This window comes from Ostreococcus lucimarinus, chromosome 1, assembly GCF_000092065.1.
Source record: "Ostreococcus lucimarinus CCE9901 chromosome 1, complete sequence".
NCBI classification, from domain to species: Eukaryota; Viridiplantae; Chlorophyta; class Mamiellophyceae; order Mamiellales; family Bathycoccaceae; genus Ostreococcus; species Ostreococcus sp. 'lucimarinus'.
This window is the reverse complement of record NC_009355.1, coordinates 828,159-852,320: the sequence shown is the minus strand read 5'-3', so window position 1 is coordinate 852,320 and position 24,162 is coordinate 828,159. Positions and strand designations below refer to the sequence as shown.

The following is a 24,162-nucleotide window of genomic DNA, read 5'->3' as shown; positions in this document are numbered from 1 at the left end:
GGGCTGCTCGCGTCCCGCGCGACGCTCGAGAGCGCCGACGTCTCGTCGTTTTTCAAATCTTTCAGCACTCGAAACAAGTTTCTCCACTCCGCGTATCGCGTCTGCACGACGCCGGCGAACGTGGACGATCGCGTCGCGAGCTCGACGAATAAATCTACCGCTTTCTCGTCCATATCGAGCGATCGATCGCGCGCGCGCGGCGGTGTGCGGTCGCGGTCAAACGCGCAACGAACGGAACGGCAGAGATCGACGCGGACGACGCGCGTCATGGGCGTCCCGAGCGCGGAGGACGTCGAGTTCGGCGACGCGGATAAAAAGATCATCCCCCTGGACGAGGACGACATCGCGCTGCTGAAGACGTACGGGTTGGGGGCGTATAACGACGCGATTAAAGATCTCGAAAACGACCTGAAGACGATCAGTAAGCGCGTGAACGACTTGTGCGGGATCAAGGAGAGCGACACCGGGCTGGCGCCGCCGTCGCAGTGGGATTTGACGGCGGATAAACAGGCGTTCCAGGAGCAGCAACCGTTGCAAGTGGCGAGATGCACGAAGATCATCAACCCGGGGACGGAGGACGCGCAGTACGTGATAAACGTGAAACAAATCGCAAAGTTCGTCGTGGGTTTGGGGAACGAGGTGGCGCCGACGGACATTGAGGAGGGGATGCGGGTGGGGGTGGACCGGAATAAGTATTTCATACAGTTGCCGTTGCCACCGAAGATCGATCCGAGCGTGACGATGATGACGGTTGAGGAAAAGCCCGACGTGACGTACGGCGACGTCGGGGGGTCGAAAGAACAGATTGAGAAGCTTCGCGAAGTCGTGGAGTTACCGTTGTTGCACCCCGAGAAGTTCGCGAAGCTTGGGATCGATCCGCCGAAAGGGGTATTGTGTTACGGGCCGCCGGGGACGGGTAAGACGCTCCTGGCGCGCGCGGTGGCGAATCGCACGGATGCGTGTTTTATTCGCGTCATCGGGAGCGAGTTGGTGCAAAAGTACGTCGGGGAAGGTGCGAGGTTAGTTCGAGAGCTGTTCCAGATGGCGAGGAGCAAAAAGGCGTGTTTGATTTTTTTCGACGAAGTCGACGCCATCGGCGGCGCTCGCTTCGACGACGGTCAAGGCGGAGACAACGAAGTGCAGCGTACGATGCTTGAGATTGTGAACCAGCTCGATGGGTTCGACGCCAGAGGCAACATCAAGGTATTGATGGCCACGAATAGACCCGACACTCTGGATCCGGCGCTGTTGCGTCCCGGGCGTCTCGACCGCAAGGTTGAATTCGGCTTGCCCGACTTGGAGTCCCGAACGCAAATTTTCAAGATTCACACCCGCTCCATGGCTGTCGAGCGCGACATTCGCTACGAACTTTTAGCGCGCCTGTGTCCCAACGCCACCGGGGCGGAGATCCACTCCGTGTGCACCGAAGCCGGCATGTTCGCCATTCGCCAGCGCCGGAAAACCGTCGGCGAAAAGGATTTCTTGGACGCCATCAACAAAGTCATCAAGGGCTATCAAAAGTTCTCCTCCACCGCGAAGTACATGCAGTACAACTAGCCGCTCGATCTCGCGCGCCGGCGCGCGCCGCGCGCGCCGCGCGCGCCGCGCGTCGCGCCGCGTCAATTTTCAATAGTCACCCCTCTCCAATCACGAATCGTCGCGAATCCGACTCGCTCGATCCGTCGATCCGGATCGCCGAATCGCCGCGCGTCATATCAGCACCCGCCGACAGACGCCATGCTCACGTCCACGTTCACCGGCGTTCGCGTCGCCGCGGCGCCGAAGCGCGCGACGTCGCGCAAGATCGACACCGCCGTCGTCGCGCGCCGCACCAAGGCGAGCGCGCCGGCGAAAAAGTCCGCCTTCAAGGTGCGATCGCGCGCGACGTCGCGAGATCGTATCTTTGCCGAACGCTCGCGAAAACAGCGCGACGCGCGCGAAACGAACGCGGACGCGAGCGAAGCCGCGATGGAACGAGAGCGGAAGACTGACGATGGACGAACGCGATCGAACGATGCGAACAGGCGGGACAGTTCGGGTCGCTCGCGCCGCCGGACTTGTACCCGGAGTTCGGCACGTACCCGGGCGGCGGCGAGTCGCCGATCATTCCGTTCGGCGATGAAAAGAATGCGGAACGCGAGATCATTCACGGCCGATGGGCCATGCTCGGCGTGACCGGTGCGTGGGCGGCGGAGAACGGCACGGGAATCCCGTGGTTCACCGCGGGCACGTTGTGCACGCCGGATGACTGCACCGCGGTGGCGGACAAGTTCCCGGGCGCCGTCGCGCCGCTCGCGCCGGCGGGCTCTGGCTACCCGAACTTCTGGGCCGTGCTCGCGATCGAGATCTTCCTCGTTGGCTCCGCGGAATCCTACCGCACGGGCATCTTCGAGAACCCGTTCCCGGAGCTCACCCAAGGCGACGTCACCCCGGGCGGCCGCTTCGATCCGCTCGGCTTCGCCGAAGCGGGCGACCTCGAGGAGCTCAAGATCAAGGAACTCAAGCACTCCCGCTTGTCCATGTTCGCGTGGTTGGGCTGCATCTTCCAAGCGCTCGCCACCCAAGAAGGCCCGATCGCCAACTGGCAATCCCACGTCGCGGATCCGATCCACTCGAACGTCCTCACCAACGCGGCCAAGGGCTTCTCCTTCTACTAAGCGTCGGGTCGTCTCTTGCCGTACACCGAGTGGCCGTAGACCAAGGGTGACTTTCCACTTAACATTACATTCCTATTCCTCAATCGTCTTTCGTCTGCGTCCCACCGTCGTCGTCCTCGCCGCTGTGTTGGCCGCGCCGCGCCGTGCGGCGACGCGCGCGCGGTGCTCGCGTCCCGCGCCTTGCACCTTTCGCTCCGTACTTTTCGCCGCATATCGAGCGCGCGAAGCCGTCCACGCCTCGGCGGATCCAACGTGATCTTAAATATCGTCACGCACGAACCGCAACGCTAGCGTTCGCGGCTGACGACGCGCGAACGTCCGCGAGCTCGCCGCCGATCTTTTCTCGCGACCGACTTCGACGCCGCGCGCGCGCGAAGCGCGATGGCGAAGACGCCCAGCGAGCCGCGGCTGCGCATCAACACCAAGAGCGCGGGTAAGGGCAAGCGCAGGGACGTGGCGTGCATGACGGAGATGTTTGCGCTGTTGACGTGTTACAAGACGAATAGCTTTGAGGAGGGCAAGTGCGCGAGCGCGAGAAAGGCGCTGGACTCGTGTTTGGAATTGCGCGCCAAGGCGCCGAAGAAGATGAACACGATCAATCATCATCTAAATAGGTTGGCGAGGATGACGAAAAAGTAGGGGTTCGGTCTAGATAGAGCGTGTTCGCGCATTGTGTAGTTTAGCGAGGCGGGCGACGACGGACGCGTCGAAGGAGGCGGCGTCTTTTTTAATTCATTTCAGGCGTGTGAGAGCGCTCATCGTGACGTTTGCGTGTTGTTCAATTGTTCCATATTACAAGCTCATCGCGCCTAAGCCCGCGACGATTCGCTTTTCTGGGAATCACCCACTCTCTAGAAGTTTGCAACTAAAGTTCTGCGGCGCTGTTTCGAAGCCGACGGCATCACATCTCTATCCTTGATGCTCTCCGATGAGTACAGCACTTAAAGCTTACCACCCGCGTTCACAGTAGCCATCTTCACTTCACCCGGGATGTTCACCGCCGGGATCTCGACGAACTGCGAGAGGATCTCGCGGAAACGTTCGCCAGTCATGGTTTCGACTTCCATGAGTTCCTCCGTGATGACGTCGATAGCCTCGCGGTTGTCTCTGATTTGCTTGACGGCAACCTCGTACGCTTCGTCGGCGATGCGCTTGGTGGCAACGTCGATGTCGTTGGCGAGCTTCTCAGACATGGAGTTGCGCGCCATCATGCGCATGATCATGTCACCACCTTGAGCGCTCGGATCTTGGAGCGACCACGGACCAATGTCAGACATACCGAACGTGGTGACCATTTGCTTCGCCATGGACGCGACTTGGTTGAGGTCGCTGCTCGCACCCGTGGTCACTTCAGCCTCACCGAAGATAACTTCTTCCGCCGCACGCCCACCGAGAGCACCGACGACGCGAGCGAAAATCTGTTGCTTGGAGATGAGAGACGCGTCCTCACCCGGGATGAACCACGTCAAACCCTTGGCTTGACCACGCGGGATCAAAGTCACCTTTTGCACCGGGTCGTGACCCGGAGTGAGCGTGCCGCAAATGGCGTGACCGACTTCGTGATACGCTACGAGGCTCTTGGCCTTACCATCGTTCAAGCGCGTACCTTCCATACCGGCGACAATGCGATCAACGGAGTCGTCGACTTCAGAGAGGCTGATGGCGGTTTTGCCGCGTCGACCGCAAAGAATGGCGGCCTCGTTGAGAAGGTTGGACAGGTCGGCACCGGAGAATCCCGGGGTGCGCTTGGCAATCATTTCAAGATCGACTTCGTCTTCGAAACGCTTGTTCTTGGCGTGAACACCCAAGATTTCGACGCGACCGGCGAGATCCGGGACGTCGACGGCCACTTGGCGGTCAAAGCGACCCGGACGGAGGAGCGCCGGGTCGAGGATGTCGGCACGGTTCGTCGCCGCAATGACGATAATACCGGTGTTGCCTTCGAAACCATCCATTTCGGTAAGAAGCTGGTTCAACGTTTGTTCGCGCTCGTCGTTACCACCGCCGACGCCGGTACCACGGGAGCGACCGACGGCGTCGATTTCGTCAACGAAGATGATGCACGGGGCGTTTTCCTTCGCCTTCTTGAAGAGATCGCGGACGCGGGACGCACCGACACCGACGAACATTTCAACGAATTCAGAACCAGAGATGGAGAAGAACGGGACACCAGCTTCACCGGCGATCGCCTTGGCGAGCAAGGTCTTACCCGTACCCGGCGGACCGACCAGAAGGCACCCCTTCGGGATCTTGGCACCAACGGCGGTGAATCGCTCCGGACGCTTCAAGAACTCGACAATCTCCATGAAATCGTTCTTAGCTTCCTTCACACCGGCAACGTCATCGAAAGTGACGCCAGTGTTCGGTTCCATTTGGAACTTGGCCTTGGACTTGCCGAACGCCATGGGGTTGTTCGGGCCGCCCATGCCGCCCGGCATGCCGCCGCCGCCGCCGCCTTGCTGGCGGCGAGTGAGCAAGAATAACCCCCCGACGAGCAAGAGCGGGAATGCCAAGTTGCCGAGCAAGTTCAAGAACACTTGTCCGTTGTCCTCCGTGTTCGTGTGCGCCGCGAAATCAACATTCTTTTCACGGAACTTCTTGAGCAACTCGGAAGACGTTCCCGGAAGCTGCACGCGCACGCGCTGCACGCGGTTACCAAGCTCCGGCGAAACCGCCTCCACGATAGCGATCGTGCCTTGCTCGTACAAATCAACCTTCTTCACCCGTCCCATGTCGAGGTACTCGAGGAATCGAGAGTAAGACATGCGAGAAGACGCGACGTCGTCCGCCGCGCTCGCGCTTTGCGCCAAGCCAAACGTCGCCGCGAAACCCGCCGCCATCTTCAACGCATCGCGACGCGTTTGGTCCACCTACGTTTCGTACGCGCATCCGTCAGTATCTTTCGTTTCACACCGTGCGCCCGATCGCGCGCGCACCGCGTCGTCGCCACGACATCGCGCGTTCTCGTCGCCGGTAATCCACGCGCGCCTTATCGCGGACGTCACGCGCCGTCCGCGTCTATCCGCGCCCGCACGCCCACGCGGACGTTATCCGCGCGCCTGCGCCCCGCGCGCGCGCGAACGAAAATCATTCCGACGCGCGTTCGCGCGCGCGTCTCTCGCTCCCCGCCGCGCGCGTCCCCGCGCGCGCGTTCACGTCGCATCGCGTCGTCGCCCCGCGCGCACCTTTTCGGCATCACCACCCTCGGTCGCGGCCGCGCGCGGCGTCGCGCGCGCGCGGCGAGCGCGGGTCTTGAGGGAAGCATTCTTCGCGTTCGTGCGCGCGAGCGACGCGGTCGCGCGCTGGGCGAGCGGAGCGCTCATGTCGACGGTGTTCGCGTCGTAGTGTGAGGGTCGCGCGCGTGTCGTCGACGTCGACGTCGATGCGACTCGTCGTTTATGTGTTTTTGATGGTTTATTTGTGTGTGTGTTTACGTGAGTCATGCATCAGTTTGGGGAGTTGGGATTGAAATGTGAAGGCTCACTATTTACCTAGTGCACCCGGGTGGTCGGCGAGGTGCATGCCATCAAGCAAAGGAGCGCGAGCGAAGGCGACGTCGGTGTGATCGTCGTCCGAAACGGTGCGAACGACGGAACACGCGGTATCAACGAGCCAGTCGAGCTCGAAGTCGCGCGTGTTAGTTGCTCGTGCGAGGACATCGGCGTGCGATGTCCATCGGTGTACGTACGCGGAGACGTTCGCGCACGGAAAGTCGCGAGCGACGATTTTGCCGACGTTGGCGTGCAGGAACAGTGGGACGTCGGCGTCATCGAACTGGAGCATGGCATTGCCCCAGATTGAAATGCGGTCGTGCACGGCGACGCCGACGTGTTGGGGTAAGCGCGAAACGCGCGCGAAGGGCGTCTTCGTCGCGGCTAAGGCTGAGGCGAGAAACTCTTTATCTCCCCATCCCATGTAGTTGCCGCTTAATGGAGAAAATATCTCCGGGTACGCATTCATGAAGAGTGCGAGCGCAAGTGCGCGCCACACACGAGACTTGTGGACGAGAAACTGCCCGCTCTCGTGCGTGCCGTTGAAATCGAGCGCAGGCGACGACGGCAGGACGTCGAACAAATCGGGAGCCGCGCTCGACGACCAAAAGTCTTGCCATAATAAAGCCCCGGTGCGCGCGTAATCTTCGCTCGTGTCAAAAAGTCGACACAAGTTCGCTGTAAGCGCGATATTATCGGCATCCATGTACAAGACTTGATCGAATTCGCTAATCGCGACCGCGAGAAGCTTGTATGCGAAACGATTCTTCGCGAGGCGCTCAAACGAGCGCTCAAATGAGCGCGGCGTCGCACCGAGAGCGCGCATCGACTTTGCTTGTTCGCACGTTGGAAGTTCGCCTTTTGGAAACCAAATTTCGACGGGGAGCGCGCATGCACCCGTTCGCCGAAGCGAATGGAGAGCGATCCAATACGCTGTCGAGTATTTCGCGTTGCTCGCGCTGCCGACGATGACGATCCCGCGCCCTCGAAATGCACCGTTCGCGCTCGGCGCATCCCGAAGAAATGTGTCTACTCGTTCTCGGAGGCGTAAGCGATGGATGATTGGAATGCGCACACCCGATGCCACGAAGTCCGTCGTAATTATTTTGCGCAAATTGGGCAACGATCCGACTGGCATCTTCGGCGTCATCGTTGCGGTCTCAATCTTCTCGAATAATCGTCGAATTTCGGGCTGAATCGACGTTTCAACGCATTTTGCACGTCGTCGTGTAGCGTCGAACCGATGGAGCCACCGTCTCGATCTCTTCACGCCATCATGCGGCGGTGGCGGCACATCGGACGTCGCGCACTCGTTTGCGCAGTCTACGGGAAATTTCGGGCACCCGCGATGCGCCGTCGACCACGCGAATCCGTCGTGACTTCGGCGACACAAACAAAACCCACTCTTCGGATCGAACGAACGCCGAGGTAAATGACGGTGTTTACCTCGAATCGAGATGGGTTTGCCGTACGCGTGGCAACCGTGTGTTTCGACCCACACCGCAGTGGCTGGGACGAGCCACCTCGCAATTTTCCGACTGGCCCAGAAACTCAGCGCGAAACTCAGCACGACGATGTTCGCGAACAGATATCGCTGACAGAGTGAACGACGTCTGCGATGCCGATGTCTTATAGTCATCGACGCGACGATGCGCGTCGCGCTCTGTGTCCTGAACGCCGCGTCCGAGGCGACGATGTGAACAAGAAATGTTTGACGTGATTTACAACGCGCGAAGAGTCGATACATGATGAGTGAGCGGCAGACGGCCTAGTTTTCCAGATGATACTCGCCGTACGGCTTGCGTCCGGGCGTGGATGGGTCGACGTAGTCCTTCTTGCGAATACAGTTGCTCCCGTCTTCGTAGCACGCGAAGTTCATGTGGGTCCAAGAGCCGGGCGTCGCCCACGCGACTTCGTCTTCGATTCCGAGAGAGTTCACGCCTCGAATGATGCGAAAAAAACCCATCTCTCCCCAGTATTGACCCCACGAGTTACGCACGACCCAGTATTTGGTTCCATCATCCGCGGTACCCCAGCCGACGATGGAGACGATGTGATTGATTTCGAAATCCGGCGTGTCTTTGTAGATGCCGCCGACGTAACCTCGCAATCCATCGGCATCGATCCCCGCAGACACGGGACCGCGAGCGAAAATTTCAGCCATGATTTCCTTTTCACCCGAGATCATCCCGTACTCCGCGACGGTGGCGTTCGGGAACGTTGACAGCGCGCTGCAAAAGCCGCCGAATTCCGCAAACGTGCTGCACGTTCGGCAGGTGTTCATCGCCGTGCACGTGTAATCACCACCTCGCGCGCAGTTACCTTCGGTAGATTCCGCACTGCACGCTTCGTAGGGCAAACACGTGTCGTACGGCACGAATCCAGTGTCGTGAACGAATTGATAAGCTCCGGTGTGCGATCCCCCGTGACAGGACCCCGCGATTTCCGTCCCGCAGTTTAGAATGTGCTGAATCGCCAAGTTCACGTCTTGCGCTCGTTTCTTCCCGCTCGCAATTTGAATTCGATCCGCCAGCGCGCTCATCGCACCGTGCGCCCAGCACGAACCGCAATACTGAGGGATGTGCTGATTCAGCGACTTCGTCAAAAAGTTGTGTCCCTTGACGTCGTTCCACACGAACGTCTTCGGCAGCGTCGCCGCGTCGACGTACTCGTGCGCGCGCGCGCTCAGCACGTGCGACCGCTTCGTGTGACCGGGCATGATCTTGTACTCGTTAAACCGCGCCGGTTTCGCGCTCGTCGGCGCCGCGAGCTCGAGCGTGGAGGTGCCGAGCGCGTCGACACCGAGCGCGCGCGCGCGGACGCGCGGCGCCGACGCCGCCGCGAGAGCGACGAGGAAGGCGAGGAAAGCGCGCGAGAGACGCATGTCGCGCGGTTCGCCTGAATACGCGCGTCGCGACGGGCGATTCGCGCGCCGCCGAGTGCCGACGTTGGCGACGGTTTGGAGAAATTTCAAACGGAGGTCGCCGCCGACGCCGCGAAGAGTCGAGTCGGACTGTCGACGGCGCATGCAGCGAAGGGCGCGACGAACGACGGCAACGCGATGGCTCGCGCGTTGATTCATCTACGCTAGGGCTAGGCTTACGCGGTCGAACGATGGAGCGTCAGTCCCACCAATACGAAACGCTGAACGAGACGGTGGCGGCTTTGACGCGGTGCCACCAACCGGGTGGAATGTACAAGGCGTCGCCGGGGTACAGCGTCGCGTCGATGAACTCGACGTCGACGAAGAGAGGGAACTCGTCCAAGTTCGGGTGCATGACGTCGACGCGGGAGGTGTTGCTCATCGGGGCGTCGCGCGGGTACATCTTCGGCGTCTCGCTCGGCGCGAAGAGACGCACGCGCTTGACGCCGATGACTTGGCACAGTAGGTTGTGATGCGGGTCAGTGTGCGCCGGAGACTCCGTGTGCGCGGGTCCGAACCAGGCGTTGACCGCGCACACGGTGCCGGTGCCGAGCGCGCAATACAGCGGTTCCTCGATGTCGCGCTTCAATTCTGGGCACTGCTCGAAGAGTTCGTGCTGGGCGAGGTAACCCACGTCCGCACCACCGCTCGCGCGTCGAGTCGACTCGTCGTCGTCGCCGTCGACGTACGCGTCCATGAACTCACGCATCGTCATGAGTTTCTGCGACCACGCGTCGTCGACGTACGTCTTCCCCAGTTCGACGGGCACCGTGCGATCGCCGACGATTTCGTCCAGGTACGCCCCGTCTCTCCACTTCGTCACCGCGGGCCAGTGCTTGACGAGCGCATCGAGCACGATCGGGGTACCGCAATCGCTCGACTCGCCGTCCTCGCCTCGCTTCGCCATGAAATCCCTATAAAACGCCTCCATGGACACGTCGGCGCGCCTCGTCGCCGTCTCGTCGCCGTCGCGTCCCGCCGTCGATTCTCCCTCATCGATCGACGCGCTCCAGCGCCTCGCTCGCGGTCTTTCCCTCTTCCCACGCATCGCGCGCACGTCCGCTATCGCGTCGCGCACGTCGTCCCGAAACCACGCGCCTCCGAGCATGGCGGCCAAATCGAGCGCGCGCAGCGCGTCGCGCGCGCGCTCGCCTCCCTCGTCCCGCCCGTTCGCCACCGCGCGTCGCGCCCACGCCACGGTCGCCGCCGCGTACACCCCCCGCCAGCACTCGTCCGCGTCCGCCCACGATCCGCGGTGCAGCGCGTCGTGCGCCAGCGCGCGCGCGCTCGCGAGCGCCGCCTCGCTCGCGTCCGCGTTCGCCGCGACGCGCACCGCCGTCGACGCGCCCGCGCCGCGCGCCGCGCGCTCGAGCGCCGCGAGCGCCTTCGCCCGCGCGTCCATCGCGCGCCGCGCCGCGCCGCGCCGCGTCGCGTCGGCGTCGGCGTCGCGCGATGGCGCGTCGTCGCCATTCGCCCGCGCGTCGTCGTCGCCATGCCCGCGTGCGACGAGCGCGAGCTCCGCGGCGTGGAGATCGACGTCATGGATCTCATCGAGCGCCACGCGCGCGACGTCGACCGCGCGCGCGACGACGGCGACGACGCGTACGCGGCGGCGATGTCGTTTGCGAATTTCAAAGCGCGCTGGTGCGAGCGACGGTTCTCGAACGTGCACCTGGGAAAGCCGGCGCAGCAGACGTACAACGGGTACGTGCAGTGCGCGTACGATTGCGCGATGAAGTACGCGCGGACGGGGAAGACGCTGGCGACGCGAGCGACGGGGGTGTACTGCGTGTACGCGCTGCACGAGACGCAATTGGAGGGAGAGCCGGTGCGAGCGTACGCGTGCCCGAGGGCGCTGGAGGCGCTGGCGGAGACGATCGAGGCGTGCGATGCGATCGGAGCGCACGCGGTGGGACGGATCGTGAAGAAAATGATGGACGCGGAGAGCTTCGTGGTGGGGGCGAGGGACACGACGAACGCGCCGATGTCGCGAATGGGCGCGGGGGCGCCAGAGGTGTTTAAAAATTTCGACGAGAAGGAGGCGATTCACGAGGCCCTGGCGCATTTGTTGCAAGAGAGGCTCGATGATGAGTTAGATGAGATGAGCGCGAGCGCGAGCGAGTACACGAGGAGTTTAGCGGGGGCGACGAGGTTGGAGGAGTCCACGTTGGCGGCGCCGGTGACGATTTGCTCCACGGTGCAGACGCTGTTGACCAAGACGAAGACCAAGGTTGAGCGCGCGTTGAAACCCCCGATCGAGGCCGGCGAACCTTTAATGTTGCCGGGCATTCCCGTGAACCTGCCGAAGGCGAAAAAGAAGAAGACCCAATCGAAGACGCAGGCGGCGCCAAAGCGCGCGGAGAAATTGGCGTCCATGCCGAGCTTCGCGCCGTCGTTTGATTAGCGCACTACAGTAGCGAACGAATTGTGAATCATGAGCATATTTTCGTAGCATCGGTTTAAAAATGCTTAGCAGCGAGCGCGCATATAGTACGGCGGGCAGGAAAAGTACAACAAAGTTTAAGTAGTCTCGACTCGAGGCGGCGTTAACGCGCGGCGACCGCGGGTTTGATGCAGATGCACTCGTCCACGCGCGCGAAGCACGCGCCGCATCCGCAAACCGCGTCAACGCGCGCCTCGTACACCAGCGGCACAGGGGCTCGCATTAAGATTAGGCCCTTCAATCGCTCGCCGTTGAAGTAATTCGGCAAGCCTTGTTCCGGATGCGAGCCGCTGGGCGCCCGGAAACCGTACGCGTGGTACAATCTTCGCGCGCCCACGTTATCGCAGTGCACGTGCGTCCAGATTTCCGTGATTCCACGCTCTTCGACCCAGTCGCTCGCGCACTCCATCATGAGCTTCGCCGACCCTCGTCGACGAGCCGCGGCGTCCACCGCCACGTTGTCCACGTACGCGTACGACGCCCCCTCCGGCACGCACACGCCGTTGATCTGACTCGCGCACGGCCCCTCGCGCACGCTGACGTCCAAACACCCCACTAACCCCAATCCTTCGCAATCCGCCATGAAACATCGCGACTCCAGCGCCGGCCCCACGCGTCTCGTCGTCCGCTCCCGCAGCGCCTTGCGTTCGCGCTGCGCGAACTCCCGATGAAACGTCGGCGTGAACCGCGGCGGAAACGGCATCTCGTGCCTCTCCGCGAGATCATCGTAAAACGCCGTCGCCCTGAGATTCGCCGCGATCTCAAACGCGAAGTCATTCGTCGCGACGACGACGTCCACCCCCCCCCTCGACTTCACCCGGCTCGCGCCCGTCGCGCGCGCGTCCTCGTCCTCCGCCGCCTCTCGCGTCGGTCGATCCGCCAGCGCGCGTCGCGCCACCCCTCCCCGCGCGCCCGCGCCCGCGCCCATCATCGTCGACGTCGACGCGTCCCTCGTCGCGCCGCCGCGTCCCGTCCGCGCGAGCCCATCGCATCGCGTCGTCGTCATCGCGCGTCGTCGCGTCGTCGTCGTCTGCGTTCCGCGCGTCGCGCGTCGCGCGCCGTCCCGCGTCGCGCCGCGCGTCGCGCGCGACGCCATCGCGTCGCCGCGCGCGCGCGCGTCGATCGACACCGCGCGCGACGCCATCGCGCGCGTCGCGCGGTCGATCGGTCGACGATCAATGCCGGCGGTCGGCCGTCGGTTTCGGATCAGATCGCGCGATCGCGCGCGATCGACGCATCGCGCGTCGCGCGATCGATCGCGCGCGTTTCGAGCGTCGAGACCGATCGCCCGCGCGAGGTTCGAGCTCGAAACGCGCGATCGATCGCGCGATCGATCGGCGCGTCGATCGATCGTCATCGCGCGCGTCGCGCGATCGATCGCGCGCGTTTCGAGCGTCGAGACCGATCGCCCGCGCGAGGGTCGAGCTCGATGCGCGCGATCGATCGCGCGATCGGCGCGGCGCCGGCGCGGCGCCGGCGCGAGACCGCGACGGGGCGACGATGCCGACGACGACGATGCCGACGACGACGCGCGCGATGACGATGCGCGCGACGATGCGCGCGACGCGCGCGACGCGCGCGGTGCGCGCGCGGTGCGCGACCGGACGCGCGCGCGACGCGCGAGTCTCGGCGCAGATGGGGCCCGAGCTGCGCGAATCCATCGACGCGTTCGTCGCGGAACACCGCGTGGTGCTCTTCATGAAGGGGACGAAGGACGCGCCGAGGTGTGGGTTCTCGAACACGTGCGTGCAGATTTTGAACTCGATGAACGTGCCGTTCGCGGACGTCGATATCCTGGCGAACGAGGACTTGAGACAGGGGATGAAGTGCGTCGGGGCGAGGCGACGCGAACGCGAACGCGAACGAACGACGAGTCGGACGACGGCGCGGTGACTGACGATTTGGGATCGGGGGGGTGACGTAGGGATTATTCGTCGTGGCCGACGTTTCCGCAGCTGTACGTAGGCGGAGAATTCTTCGGTGGGTGCGACATCACCGTCGACGCGTTCAAGGACGGGTCGCTCAAGGAGGAACTCGAGCGCGCGATGTTGGAGTGAGGACGAAGGGTTCCGCATTTATGCTGTAATTTCTAAAGACTCGCTGAAGTCGTCGTTATTCCACAATGCTAAAAGATGATAGATGATCACGCCCCCGCTCTGATGCTCTCGCGCTTCGCGTCCAGCGCGCTCTTTTCTTCCTCCGTCATGCGTCGCCGTTGCAGTGTCACCTCGCTCGGTTTCCAAGAATCCGTCGCCTCTTTACCCTTCGAGTGCTTGCTTCGCTTCGACAGCGTGAGTTTGGTGTGTAAGTCGACGTACGTGACGCGGTCCTTCTTAAAGAAGAAGCACATGTTCCCGCCTCCGAGATTCGGATCGTCTTGGTGAATCTTGTACACGTAGTCGCGAACGTGGTCGTATTGGCGCGGCTCGCCGTCCAAGGCGAGAAAGTCCTCCTCCATCGCCGCATCGGGGTCTTGCGGAAGCATGAGCGATAAGAATCGTTCGGTTTGATTGCGCTCGTTCACGATGCTGAACGGTTTTACCACCCCGCAGTTCAACGCGTTTTCAATCGTCTCCGCGGATTTGCCCGAGAGCGACGCGACGTCGGTTTCCTGCTTCTCGTCAAAGTTCAAGCGCACGTAGTCCATCGCGATGCGCTCGAAATCGGGCAGCACGGGAAGAACCTCCACCACTTTGGCCTTCTTGTTCGTCGGATGCACCGGAGGTCGCTTCGCCGCCGCGAACGAGGCTTCGATTTGTTCGACTTGCGAGAGCTCGACCTCTGGCTCCGCGGCGCCCCCCTGCGCCTCGAGTCTTCGGCGTTTCATCTCCTTCTCGCTCAACCCCGTGCGCGCCTTGATGCTCCCCGCGGAGATGTACTGCGTGTTCATCAACCAAAGCGCGTCGGAGGCGTCCGGTCTGCTCACCGCGCGTCCGCTCGTCCCGATCGCCCCGTTGCGCTTCCCCTCGCGCTCCGCCGAGCTCATCGTCAATTCGTGATCCTCCGGATCCATCGCCACCCGCCGCGTCGGCACCCGATACGCCCGCATCAGCGCAGGATCCAAAGGTATCCCTAAATCCTCGCTAAAGTCCCCTCGCTTCCGCAACCCGTCGTACAGCGACAAGTGCGAGTACTCCGTCAGCGCCCGTCGATCCACCCTCGTCTGCAACATCTTCCAATCGATCGGCACCGCCGGCAGATCGTTCTTAAACTGCGCGTGACACAGGAACGCCGTCTCCCGCTTCAACCGAGTCCCATCCGCGACCGCGGGCGCGGACACCGCGCGCGCCTTCGCCTTTCCGTTCGATCGCGCGTCCGTCTTCGCGTTCGACGATTTCGTCGCGTCTTTCGCCTTCGCGCGTTTCTTCCGCGCGTCGCTCGCGTCGGCGCTCGCCGCGGGCGCGTCGCTCGCCGCGCCGCGCGCGCTTCGTCGCGCGCCCGCCATCGCGGTCGCGTCGCGTCGCGCTGCGCGGCGTCGCGCGTCGTCGTCGCGTCGTCGTCGCGATCGCGTTCGACGGTCCGTGTGCGCGCTTGAGACTCGCGCCGCCGCCGCCGCCGCGCGCGACGCGCGCCGCGCGACGGAGCGCGACGCGCGTCGAGCCGCGACATGACGACCGACGCGACCGACGCCGTCGCGAGCGACGCGCCGAGCGACGCGCCGCGCGACGCGCCGCGCGCGTCGACGGGCGACGACGACGCGCGCGCGCGGCGCGAGGACGACGCGACGGGGGCGGCGGATTTCGACGACGCGACGCGCGACAGGGTGCGCGCGCAGATCGAGTTCTACCTCGGCGACTCGAATCTTCCGCGCGATGCGTTCTTGCTCGACGAGGTGTCGCGAGCGGTGCGCGAGGGACACGAGGGGGGGGTGCCGATCGCGCTCATCGCATCCTTCTCGAGGATGCGGGATTTTTTGGCGGCGTACGGGGGGAAGGATGAGGCGAAAAACGTGGAGCGCGTGGCGAGGGCGCTGGAGGGAAGCGACGTCGTCGAGGCGTGCGCCGATGGGACGCGGGTGCGGCGGAAGTCGATGCTCGTGAACGGGGAGACGCCGGATCTCGCCACGGACGACGGCGTGACGGCGTATCGAAGCGCGATGGTGGAGGAGTTGGACAAGCGGTTCGTGTTCGCGAGTCCGTTCGCGAAGGACGCGACGATCGAGGCGCTTTTGGCGTACTTCAAGACGGTGGGTAACGCGCGGTCGATTCGTTTGCGTCGACACACGACGAGCAAGGATTTTCGGGGGAGCATTTTCGTCGAGTTCGCCACCGAAGAGGAGGCCAAGGCGATTGCCGAACGCGCCGACTTGGAGTACAAGGGCGCGAAGCTCACGCTCATGATGAAGGCGGCGTACATGGAACAAAAGAAGCAGGAACAATTGGAAAAGAAAGCCAAGGCGAGGGAAGAAGCGATCGCGCGCGGGGAAGACCCAGACGCGCAGCCGCCGACGACGCACGAGCCCGTCTTCGTGGGCAAGGTCGACGAACGCGGCCGAGGCGGCCGAGGCGGCCGAGGTGGCGGCCGAGGTGGTCGAGGCGGCCGCGGTCGTGGCGACGGTGGTGGCGGCCGAGGCGGGCCCGATCGCGGCGGCGCGCGTTTCGGCGGCGGTGGCGGAGATAGCGCAAACAAACCAAAGGAGGACGGCGACAAGCCGCGATTCGGGCGCCCGTATTAGAAGACTGATGTCAATAAAAATTACTTTAAAAGTACACCGCGATGCTATTCTTCTTGCTCATCGAAGCCAACGAATCTAACGCGCCCGTCGAATAACGCCTCCGTGGGCGTCAGCGCCAACGACGCGAGCTGATGTCGAACGTACCGCTCCAACCCCTTGGCGCGGTCGACGTCGCCGTCGCCGTCGTACACGTTTCTATGCAAAGCCTTCACGAGTTCTCCACCCCCGAGCTCGAGCGCTTTATCGTACGACACCGCATTCCCATAAAATGTCCTCTCTAAATCCTGTAACCACTTTCGCACGCGCACGCGCACGCCCTCATCGTGCACGCGTCGCTCCACGTCGTCTTGAAACGCGTCGTAAAACGTCTGACTAAACGCCTTCCCCCCCTCTCCCTCTTTTCGCAACCGCCCCAAGCACATCCACACGTGCAGGCACATCATCGCGTGTCGACTCGCGAACGTCTTTTCCACCGCGTGCGCGTCGTACAGCGCATCGATCGCCGTCGCCCGCGTCACCTCTTCGTACAGCCGCTCGCCGCCGCGCACGCGTCGGCTCTCCGGGCTAAAATATCCACCCAGCGTCAGCGCCACCCGCCGCCAACCGGTGAGCGAGCGCTCGGGAACGACGTCTCCGTCCTTCGTCGCCGCCGTCTCGAGCGAGCGCGGCTTGGCGTTCGGCGAGAACGCGCGCACCGGCGCGGCGAACCGCGCGAGCGATGACGTCTGCACGCATCGCGTCGCCGTCGTCGTCGCCGCCGTCGTCGTCCGCGCCGTCGCCGCCGTCGTCGACGCGACGGCGCGGCGCGCGCACTCGCGCGCGAGGCGTCGCGCCGTCATCGCGCGTCGCCGTCGTCGTCGTCGCCGTCGTCGTCGTCGTCGTCGACGCGTCGGCGAGAAGTGCCGCTCGACGCGGCGGCACACGCGCGCGCGATGCGTCGCCGCGCGGGCGCGCGCGCGCGAGCGATCGCGCGCGCGATCGCGCTCGTCGCGCTCGCGTCCGCGGCGACGACCGCGCGCGCGAAGACGCTGCGCGCGCGCGCGACGAACGCCGACGGATCCTCGGTCGAGGCGACGTTCGCGCAGGCGTACGAGGGCGGGGTGACGTACGCGCGCGTTCGCGTCACCGCCGCGCGGTCGTCGACGAGCGATGATTTCCCGACGCACGTCACGGTGCACGAGCGCGGTCGAGGCGCGAACGGGGCGTGCGACGAGGCGACGCTGGGGGAGGTGTATAATCCGGACGGCGGCGCGGGCGCGTGCGCGGGCGGGACGTGCGCGATCGGCGACGTGTGCGCGCGCATGGACGCGGGGATGATCGCGAGCGTGAGCGGGAAGACGTACGAGTTCGTCGATCGGAATTTACCGCTCGCGGGACGACGGTCGGTGAGCGGACGCGCGTTGGCGGTTTGGCGCGGCGACCGAGCGGCTGGACTAGATGGATTTAGCGCTGGTAAGGTTCCGTTCGCGTGCGCGACGATCGAGGAAGATGACGGTGAAGACGGATTCGTCGAGGCGCGCGCGACGCTCGGGACGACGTTGAGTAAGATTAGCGGGTTGGTGACGATGCGGCAGTCGGCGGCGGACGCGGCGGCGGATACGCGGATCTCGGTTCAATTGGTAAATCGCGCGCACGGCGATGCGATCGGGCCGTATCGATGGGCGATTTATTCGGGTACGGCGGGGAGCTCGAACTCGTGCGCGCACGTGGGAAGGCTGTACAATCCCGAAGAGAAGTCGTCGTGTGCCTCGCGCGGCGCGGAAGCGCTCGCCGAGGATTGCCCGATTGGTGAGATTTGGGTACGACAAGGGACGTTATCGTCGTCAGAAATAGTGCTGTATAGCGATTCGAACTTGCCACTGAGCGGTGCGAAATCTATCGTCGGGAAAACGTTCGTACTACTCGACGGGAACGACGCCGAGGTGCTGTGCAGCGACGTCGTGCTCGCGTCGAAAACCGGAAGATCCTTGGCGATGCCCAAGGTATCCATCGGGGCACAAGTAGGTCTGGTGACCGTACTTCTCATAGTATCGGTGCTCGTCCTTCGCTACTACGGCAATTTGCCAAGTTCGTGCTCGTTCAAGCGTCGATCGTCTCGAGGCGACTTCTCTCGCCTGAGCGAAGAGTTTCGGGAAGTCGCGTTCACGAACGTTCCGTCGGCGTTTTCCGTAGCAGACGACGACGACGACAGCGGGGTAGTGGCGAAGCAGTCGTCCTCGATGTTTAGAGGCACGTCGTCGAGGTCGAACGCGGCGCGAGCGCATATTATTTAGGATGAGGTCCTTGACCGTGTAAAAAATTAGTTAGCTAGAAACATCTACGGCCAGCTCGTGAATTGGAAAACCTTACCGACGATCTCCAACCCGGTGGGGATTTGCCACGTGAACAGAGCGAGATTGACGCAGTTCAACGCGATGTGCAAGTCGCGCGCTTTTTGGTTGCCTTTTTCCATTTGCGGCACCAAACCAGCCGCCATGGCCCAAAGTACGACGATAGACGCCCCGGCGTACAAGTGCGGCCCCGGGAAGAGCTTGCCCACGCGCAAGTAGGTGTTCATGCCGCCCTCGACGGCCAGAGTCACTCCCAAAGCCAGGAGCAAGTACCCCATATTCGCGTGCTTATCCTTGAACTTGCCCGCCACGAGTTCCTTTCTCGTCGACGTGAGCTCGTCAATCTGTTTCGCCACCGCGCTCCCAGCCGCCGCCGCCGCATCTTCGGGCAACGTCTTCTTCAATCCCGCGATCTCATCACCGACGGTCCGCACGCGTCGCCACTGCAACCCGAGCCACCCGGCGTAAAGCGTCACCGCGTACAGCGACCCCAAGCCGATCGGATGCAAAAGCGCCGCCGATCGACCCTCGAGAATCCCAAACTCCCCCCCGCTCGCGTGCGCCATCTCCGGCATCGCCGTCACGCACGTCGCGATCGCCAACGCGCTCACCGCCGCCTTCGCGTTCTCCATCGTCGCCGCGCGCTCACCGGCGTCATCTTTTCCCAGTCCTTCGATCGCTTTACCGCGGCTCGCGCGCGTCGCCCGGCCGTTCACCGACCGCGTCTTCGCGCGCGCGTTCGTCATCGTCGTTTTCATCGACAGTCGCGCCGTCATCGTCGTCGTCGTCATCATCGTCGTCGTCGTCGCCGTGAAGTGCGGTCGCGCGCGCGTGACGTCACGCCGCCGACGTCGGACGCGTCGACGCGCAGGCTGGACAAACGTCGATCGCGGTTTCTAGACTCACGGCGCTCGATTCGCTTGAATACACAGAAAACAATTCGAGAATTTTTGCAAACCGAGTCGGGCATCAAAACATGACTCTCGAATTGTTTTCTGTGTATTCAAGCGAATCGAGCGCCATGAGTCTAGAAACCGCGATCGACGTTTGTCCAGCCTGCGCGGCCGAGGGGAACGACAGCCGAGATTTGAATGCATGCGCGCCACACCGCGACGACGACGACGCCGGCGCGCGACGCGACGCGTGACGCGAACGCGCGCGCGCGATGGTGAAAGTGCGCGTCGCGACGAACGATGAACTGGCGAAGATCGAAGAGAAGCTCTGCGAGGCGGTGCTGGAGACGATCGATCACGCGAAACGCGATCCGAAGTGGTCGAACGAACGCGCGAAGGCGCTGAAGCGGCACTTGTACGCGATGACGGAGCGCGTGCTGGGGAGCGTGAGGGCGAACGTGATATGTGGGACGGCGGAGGGGGGTGAAAAGGGGCGCGAGGTGAGCGAACGGGAGATCGCGGATCCGGAGTTGGACGCGTTGGAGGAGGAGGTGGCGGAGCTGAGCGCGAGGGTGGCGGAGCAGCGGGCGACGACGCCGGGGGCGGTGGCGAAGAATTATGCGGATCGTTTGACCGAGCTTCGACCGATGATGGCTGGAGATGATGACGGTGATGCCGCGGCGTTGAACAGGGTTGAGGCGAGCGTGGATGGTGAGGCAATGGAGGCGCTGAGGAAAGAGCTCGACGCGAATTTGGCGCTCGTTCCCGAGTTGCAGACGCGACTGCAGGAAAGTTTGTCCAAGCTCGGACGGTTGATGGGTGAATTAGATTTGCAAAGACAGCGCGCACCGCCAGGTACGATCGAAAAGGCTATCAACGCGCCCGTGGGATCGGACACGCCCGCCACCGGCGAACTTCCGCCGGGTGGCGACGTCGCCACGCGTAGACGACTTGCGCACGAGTTGCAACCGGCGCCGATCGCTTAAAAGTGTACGCGTATAATCGTATTCTTTGTGTAACAAAATTTCATCTATGTTTCCCTATATTTGCTGTTATATCTCATTCATCGTGATTGTCCGTGTACATGTCCTAAGTTCGCGTTCGCGTCGTCGACTCACTTGCGGCGCGAGCGACTGCGCTCGGCGGTCTCCACCGGACCGTCGTCCAAAGTGTGATCATCCGCGGTGGTTTCGGCGTCATCGTTGGCGGTTTCGATGGTGTCGTCTTGCTCCATGGCATCATCATCGCCTTCGTCCTCGTCTCCGTCGTCGGCCTTGGACTTCTTGACGTCTACATCTTGTTGTTCCGCGGAGCGTTTTCTCGCCCAACGCGCGCGGCGCTCCGACGCGCCCTTGGAACGCTTGTTGAGCTGATCGGCGAAATCAATCAATGGCGTACATCTCGTGTCCTCACTATCGACTTTGGCGAGCGCATCGTCGACGAACGTCGTCAAAGCCTTGGCGTCGACGGCGGACAGTCTTGAGAGGAAGGGACCCAGTCCGTACGCCAAGAAGGAAAATCGGTCGTACGACGGTTCGGGGAGAAGGACAGACTTGAGCGACTCGTCGAACATGATGCGCATGACCAAGCGATCGCGTTTGGATGATAGCATAAAGATATCACTCAATCGGGTCGCGAGATCGGTGAACGCCTCGATGAGCACTTGTCGGTTTCCGAGATCCGTCTGTAAGACTTCTGCATACGCGCTGTGCAACGCTGTCAAGACAGCGCGCACGAGCACTTGTGGACCGGTTCGGCGTAAATCACTGCAGTACGTGCGGATGGCGGCATCGATCCAGGGGCCGGTAAGTTTGAAGTTGGACAAAAAGTCTGCACCGATCGCACCGTTGGAGGCGATACGCTGTTCGTGCACTGCCATGCGGTACGCGAGGCGTGCCGAGTCCAAGTCGGCGTCTTGCTTGACGTCATCCGGCGTGATCAACGCGGTGCACTGCTGCCACACAGCTTCACTGTCCGCCGAGTTGAGCTTCAGCTGCAACACTTTCGCAGGATGCGCCGCGGGCAGTGTGCTCGCGTTGTAATAATACAGCACCATATCGCAAACGGTGGAAATCAAAGAACGCCGAAGATCGTCCGAATCCGCAATCGAGTCCTCGGCGCGACGCAAGATGTGCATCACGTTGGACAAGAAGGCGTCGCGTTCGGTCAAGTGCTCGTTCACCTCGACGCTCGTCGCCGAATCACTATCCATTAGTTCAAGGCCTTGCCAAATGAGAGCGAAAGAAACAGACGAGGACGCCATGGCGACAGATTCTTTACCCACTGGCACGTTGGCGCGCGAGACGTCGGCGACGTATTGAGACAAGTCGTTAATCACGCGCACGCCGCTGGAGATATTGCACTTTGAAATCAAAGCACGCACCCGATACAAGCACATGCGAAGCTCAAACGCGTAACCCTCGTTTTCGTTCAGCACGCTTTCATCGCTCTTGGCCATCAAAGCTCGAACCTTCTTCAACGCCGGAGATAGGCGAGCCGACAAGTCGTTCACCGTGCTGTCGAGCACCGGTTGTGCGAAAGGCGCCGTAGCTTCGAAGCCCTCGTTGCAGAAGTAATTGAACGCTTCACCGCAGGCTTCCAAAGTACGCTTGTCGCTGTGCTTGAAGAAGATGTCTTTTATTTGCTCGGCAAGAGCGGTAAATTGATCCTCCTCGTGACGCAACGAGTAGTGCTCGAGTTTCACAAAACGAACAACTTCGACAAGCGGACCGATGACGTTAGCTTCGGCTTGATACTTGCTCAGAAGTTGCGGAATCAAGCTACCGATATCTTTCGTCATTTGTTCGTGCGCAGCTTCGATCGCGTTTCGTATTTTTGCGCTTTGTCGAGACACCGTCTTGGTGTACGAGTTGGAGACGTCTTCGCCCATCGCCTTGCGCATGGTGAGAACCAAGACGTTCGCGATCACGGCCGCGTCTGCCATTTCCATGTCGTGCTTCAAGATGCCCGCGATAAAGCCAGGTTGTGCCAAGACGGGATATACCCCCGACAAACCTTCAATGACTTTACCGTGCCCGCCATTTTCATCGCCGAGATCGTTCAAGAGCTGCACGATGCCGTGAAGTTCCTTCTCGAGCGCCGGGTTTGTCGAATCATCATAGGAAATCCCTCGCGCCTTGCGGTACGTCTCGGTAAGCGTGTGCATCAGTGTCTTCGTCGCTTTCGCCGCGGCGGTACGGATCGATGGAGTCTTGTCCATGATGAGCGCGGTGACAAAGTTCATGTGCTCAGGATCCAATTCGGTGTGCTCGTGCAAAACCGCGGCGAGTCGCACCGCCTCCACGACGACGTGGGCGTCGACGTCGCGCAACATTTCCGCCATGCGACCACGGAATCGAGCAATAAACGTATCCATCATAGCTAAGTGAGACTGGCTGGACGCCAAAGTCTTCAGCGCGAGCAAAACTTCGAGTCGAACAGCGGCGCTCTTATCGTTCAAGCTCCAACCGAGATATTTCAAGTAAAAGTCGGTGAGGAACACGAGCTGATGCTTCATCATCCACTTCCCAAGCGCGGTCATGCACGCGGCGCGAATGTTTTCGTCGCAATCACGGAAGCGATGCGTGAAAACGTGAGTGAAGATGTCGTTCATGTAACCTTCCACCAACTCGATGTGTTCCTGCGCGCTTTCGATTTGGCGCTTCAAACTCTTGACCACTTCGCCGCCAGACTTTTTCTTCTTCAATTCGATGTCCACCTGGTTTTGTTTCAAATCGCGAGCCTTCTGCAAGTTATTCACCACCGTAATCAAACTGGAAATCATCTGTAAACCCATCATCGTGGCAGCCATGCGCAACGGACGCGCCTTGCTCCCGGCGCACGTGCTCACGATCTCCGCCAGCGTCGCGAAGAGCGTACCATCGTACAGCTCCCCGCCTTCGCTCGCGTCGCGAATGCACTTATCGATAAAGTCCAAGAAGTTCTCACGGAATCCCTTGAAATCTCGCGAACGTTTTGCCAAAGGATCGTCGCCGTACAAATTCCCCGCCGCCATGTCTTCGACGACGCGATTCATAATCATCAAGCAGTCGCTTCTCTGCAACTCAATCGCAGTCACCCCAGACGAGCAACCGGCCGCTTTCGACAATAACGAATAAATCTCCGCCACCGCCGAGATCTCGCTCGCGTTGTACCGCGCTCGCCAATCACTCGCGTGTAAAATCGTCGCCGCGTTTTCCACGCGCAACAGATCAAACAAGTCCCCCGAGCCCTCGTCCGCGTCTTCGTCCCCATCTCCGCTCACCGACGCGTTCTGCACCGACGCGTTCTCGTTTCTATTTTTCAACGCCTCCCCACCCGTCGTCGGTTTCTTCTTACGCGCGCCGCTCCTCGACTTTTTCTTCGCCGGCGCCCCGCTCTCGTCCGCGTTTTCGTTCCCTCCTCGCGTCGCCGTCGCCTCGCTCTTCCTCGACCGCGCCGGCATCGCGTCCGTCCTTCCCGCCTATCCGCGTTCGTCGCTTCCGCGTCGTCTTCTCCGCGTCTCCCGTCGTCGTCCTCGCGATCGACGCGCTCGACAGCCGCGAATTCAAAATTTCAAAAATCACCGCGCGCGACGGGTCCCGTTCGACGCGTTCCCGCCGCCTTTCGTCGCTTTCGCGCGTCGTCGGTTCGACGCGTCGCGCGCTCGCGCGTTCGTCTCGCGTCTCGCGCGCGCTCGCGCGTCGTCGCGGCGTCGCGCTGTGTCGCGCGCGTCGCGGGTCGCGCGGCGTCGTCGACGCCACACCCGCGC

General features: G+C 62.2%; 17 protein-coding genes across 17 annotated transcripts; 8 read left to right on the top strand and 9 right to left on the bottom strand.

Moving 5' to 3' along the window:
- Nucleotides 1–248: 248 nt before the first annotated feature.
- OSTLU_29121 (predicted protein) lies at nucleotides 249–1,557 on the top strand (the record flags this gene model as incomplete). The annotated part of the gene is made up of 1 exon (XM_001415914.1): nucleotides 249–1,557. The coding sequence occupies exon 1, from the start codon at nucleotides 268–270 to the stop codon at nucleotides 1,555–1,557; it is 1,290 nt and encodes a 429-aa protein (XP_001415951.1). The 5' UTR covers nucleotides 249–267.
- Nucleotides 1,558–1,737: 180 nt separating this feature from the next.
- On the top strand, nucleotides 1,738–2,657 carry lhcp1 (prasinophyte light harvesting complex, chlorophyll binding protein; the record flags this gene model as incomplete). Its single annotated transcript, XM_001415913.1, has 2 exons — nucleotides 1,738–1,869; nucleotides 2,025–2,657. 2 exons carry the CDS (start codon nucleotides 1,738–1,740, stop codon nucleotides 2,655–2,657), a joined length of 765 nt encoding a protein of 254 aa, XP_001415950.1.
- A 381-nt stretch (nucleotides 2,658–3,038) lies between these two features.
- OSTLU_29119 (predicted protein) lies at nucleotides 3,039–3,296 on the top strand (the record flags this gene model as incomplete). Its single annotated transcript, XM_001415912.1, has 1 exon — nucleotides 3,039–3,296. The coding sequence occupies one exon, from the start codon at nucleotides 3,039–3,041 to the stop codon at nucleotides 3,294–3,296; it is 258 nt and encodes an 85-aa protein (XP_001415949.1).
- A 127-nt stretch (nucleotides 3,297–3,423) lies between these two features.
- Nucleotides 3,424–5,837, bottom strand: FtsH2 (AAA-metalloprotease FtsH, chloroplast precursor). Its single transcript, XM_001415584.1, has one exon. The coding sequence runs from the start codon at nucleotides 5,495–5,497 to the stop codon at nucleotides 3,599–3,601; it is 1,899 nt and encodes a 632-aa protein (XP_001415621.1). The 5' UTR covers nucleotides 5,498–5,837; the 3' UTR covers nucleotides 3,424–3,598.
- A 303-nt stretch (nucleotides 5,838–6,140) lies between these two features.
- OSTLU_13927 (predicted protein) lies at nucleotides 6,141–6,974 on the bottom strand (the record flags this gene model as incomplete). Its single annotated transcript, XM_001415583.1, has 1 exon — nucleotides 6,141–6,974. The coding sequence occupies one exon, from the start codon at nucleotides 6,972–6,974 to the stop codon at nucleotides 6,141–6,143; it is 834 nt and encodes a 277-aa protein (XP_001415620.1).
- A 942-nt stretch (nucleotides 6,975–7,916) lies between these two features.
- OSTLU_39605 (predicted protein) lies at nucleotides 7,917–8,867 on the bottom strand (the record flags this gene model as incomplete). The annotated part of the gene is made up of 1 exon (XM_001415582.1): nucleotides 7,917–8,867. One exon carries the CDS (start codon nucleotides 8,865–8,867, stop codon nucleotides 7,917–7,919), a length of 951 nt encoding a protein of 316 aa, XP_001415619.1.
- A 403-nt stretch (nucleotides 8,868–9,270) lies between these two features.
- Nucleotides 9,271–9,978, bottom strand: OSTLU_39523 (predicted protein; the record flags this gene model as incomplete). Its single annotated transcript, XM_001415581.1, has 1 exon — nucleotides 9,271–9,978. The coding sequence occupies one exon, from the start codon at nucleotides 9,976–9,978 to the stop codon at nucleotides 9,271–9,273; it is 708 nt and encodes a 235-aa protein (XP_001415618.1).
- Nucleotides 9,979–10,563: 585 nt separating this feature from the next.
- OSTLU_13925 (predicted protein) lies at nucleotides 10,564–11,475 on the top strand (the record flags this gene model as incomplete). The annotated part of the gene is made up of 1 exon (XM_001415911.1): nucleotides 10,564–11,475. The coding sequence occupies one exon, from the start codon at nucleotides 10,564–10,566 to the stop codon at nucleotides 11,473–11,475; it is 912 nt and encodes a 303-aa protein (XP_001415948.1).
- A 74-nt stretch (nucleotides 11,476–11,549) lies between these two features.
- Nucleotides 11,550–12,680, bottom strand: OSTLU_23942 (predicted protein). The gene has a single exon (XM_001415580.1). The coding sequence runs from the start codon at nucleotides 12,656–12,658 to the stop codon at nucleotides 11,618–11,620; it is 1,041 nt and encodes a 346-aa protein (XP_001415617.1). The 5' UTR covers nucleotides 12,659–12,680; the 3' UTR covers nucleotides 11,550–11,617.
- A 469-nt stretch (nucleotides 12,681–13,149) lies between these two features.
- OSTLU_40414 (predicted protein) lies at nucleotides 13,150–13,571 on the top strand (the record flags this gene model as incomplete). The annotated part of the gene is made up of 2 exons (XM_001415910.1): nucleotides 13,150–13,340; nucleotides 13,439–13,571. 2 exons carry the CDS (start codon nucleotides 13,150–13,152, stop codon nucleotides 13,569–13,571), a joined length of 324 nt encoding a protein of 107 aa, XP_001415947.1.
- A 63-nt stretch (nucleotides 13,572–13,634) lies between these two features.
- PAFA3501 (predicted protein) lies at nucleotides 13,635–14,979 on the bottom strand. The gene has a single exon (XM_001415579.1). It carries the CDS (start codon nucleotides 14,957–14,959, stop codon nucleotides 13,658–13,660), a length of 1,302 nt encoding a protein of 433 aa, XP_001415616.1. The 5' UTR covers nucleotides 14,960–14,979; the 3' UTR covers nucleotides 13,635–13,657.
- A 142-nt stretch (nucleotides 14,980–15,121) lies between these two features.
- Nucleotides 15,122–16,189, top strand: OSTLU_13922 (predicted protein; the record flags this gene model as incomplete). Its single annotated transcript, XM_001415909.1, has 1 exon — nucleotides 15,122–16,189. One exon carries the CDS (start codon nucleotides 15,122–15,124, stop codon nucleotides 16,187–16,189), a length of 1,068 nt encoding a protein of 355 aa, XP_001415946.1.
- Nucleotides 16,190–16,260: 71 nt separating this feature from the next.
- On the bottom strand, nucleotides 16,261–16,815 carry OSTLU_6927 (predicted protein; the record flags this gene model as incomplete). Its single annotated transcript, XM_001415578.1, has 1 exon — nucleotides 16,261–16,815. A coding segment is annotated over one exon (555 nt), but the record flags the coding sequence as incomplete, so codon positions are not given.
- A 476-nt stretch (nucleotides 16,816–17,291) lies between these two features.
- OSTLU_29108 (predicted protein) lies at nucleotides 17,292–18,462 on the top strand (the record flags this gene model as incomplete). Its single annotated transcript, XM_001415908.1, has 1 exon — nucleotides 17,292–18,462. The coding sequence occupies exon 1, from the start codon at nucleotides 17,491–17,493 to the stop codon at nucleotides 18,460–18,462; it is 972 nt and encodes a 323-aa protein (XP_001415945.1). The 5' UTR covers nucleotides 17,292–17,490.
- Nucleotides 18,463–18,506: 44 nt separating this feature from the next.
- OSTLU_13920 (predicted protein) lies at nucleotides 18,507–19,151 on the bottom strand (the record flags this gene model as incomplete). Its single annotated transcript, XM_001415577.1, has 1 exon — nucleotides 18,507–19,151. One exon carries the CDS (start codon nucleotides 19,149–19,151, stop codon nucleotides 18,507–18,509), a length of 645 nt encoding a protein of 214 aa, XP_001415614.1.
- A 533-nt stretch (nucleotides 19,152–19,684) lies between these two features.
- OSTLU_13919 (predicted protein) lies at nucleotides 19,685–20,398 on the top strand (the record flags this gene model as incomplete). Its single annotated transcript, XM_001415907.1, has 1 exon — nucleotides 19,685–20,398. One exon carries the CDS (start codon nucleotides 19,685–19,687, stop codon nucleotides 20,396–20,398), a length of 714 nt encoding a protein of 237 aa, XP_001415944.1.
- A 128-nt stretch (nucleotides 20,399–20,526) lies between these two features.
- Nucleotides 20,527–23,856, bottom strand: OSTLU_13918 (predicted protein; the record flags this gene model as incomplete). Its single annotated transcript, XM_001415576.1, has 1 exon — nucleotides 20,527–23,856. One exon carries the CDS (start codon nucleotides 23,854–23,856, stop codon nucleotides 20,527–20,529), a length of 3,330 nt encoding a protein of 1,109 aa, XP_001415613.1.
- Between the last annotated feature and the right edge of the window lie 306 nt (nucleotides 23,857–24,162).

Excerpts from the sequence above, each read along its gene's own strand:
- PAFA3501 (XM_001415579.1), bottom strand. The coding sequence starts at position 14,959 with ATGGCGGGCGCGCGACGAAGCGCGCGCGGCGCGGCGAGCGACGCGCCC.
- OSTLU_23942 (XM_001415580.1), bottom strand. The coding sequence starts at position 12,658 with ATGGCGTCGCGCGCGGTGTCGATCGACGCGCGCGCGCGCGGCGACGCG.
- FtsH2 (XM_001415584.1), bottom strand. The coding sequence starts at position 5,497 with ATGGCGGCGGGTTTCGCGGCGACGTTTGGCTTGGCGCAAAGCGCGAGC.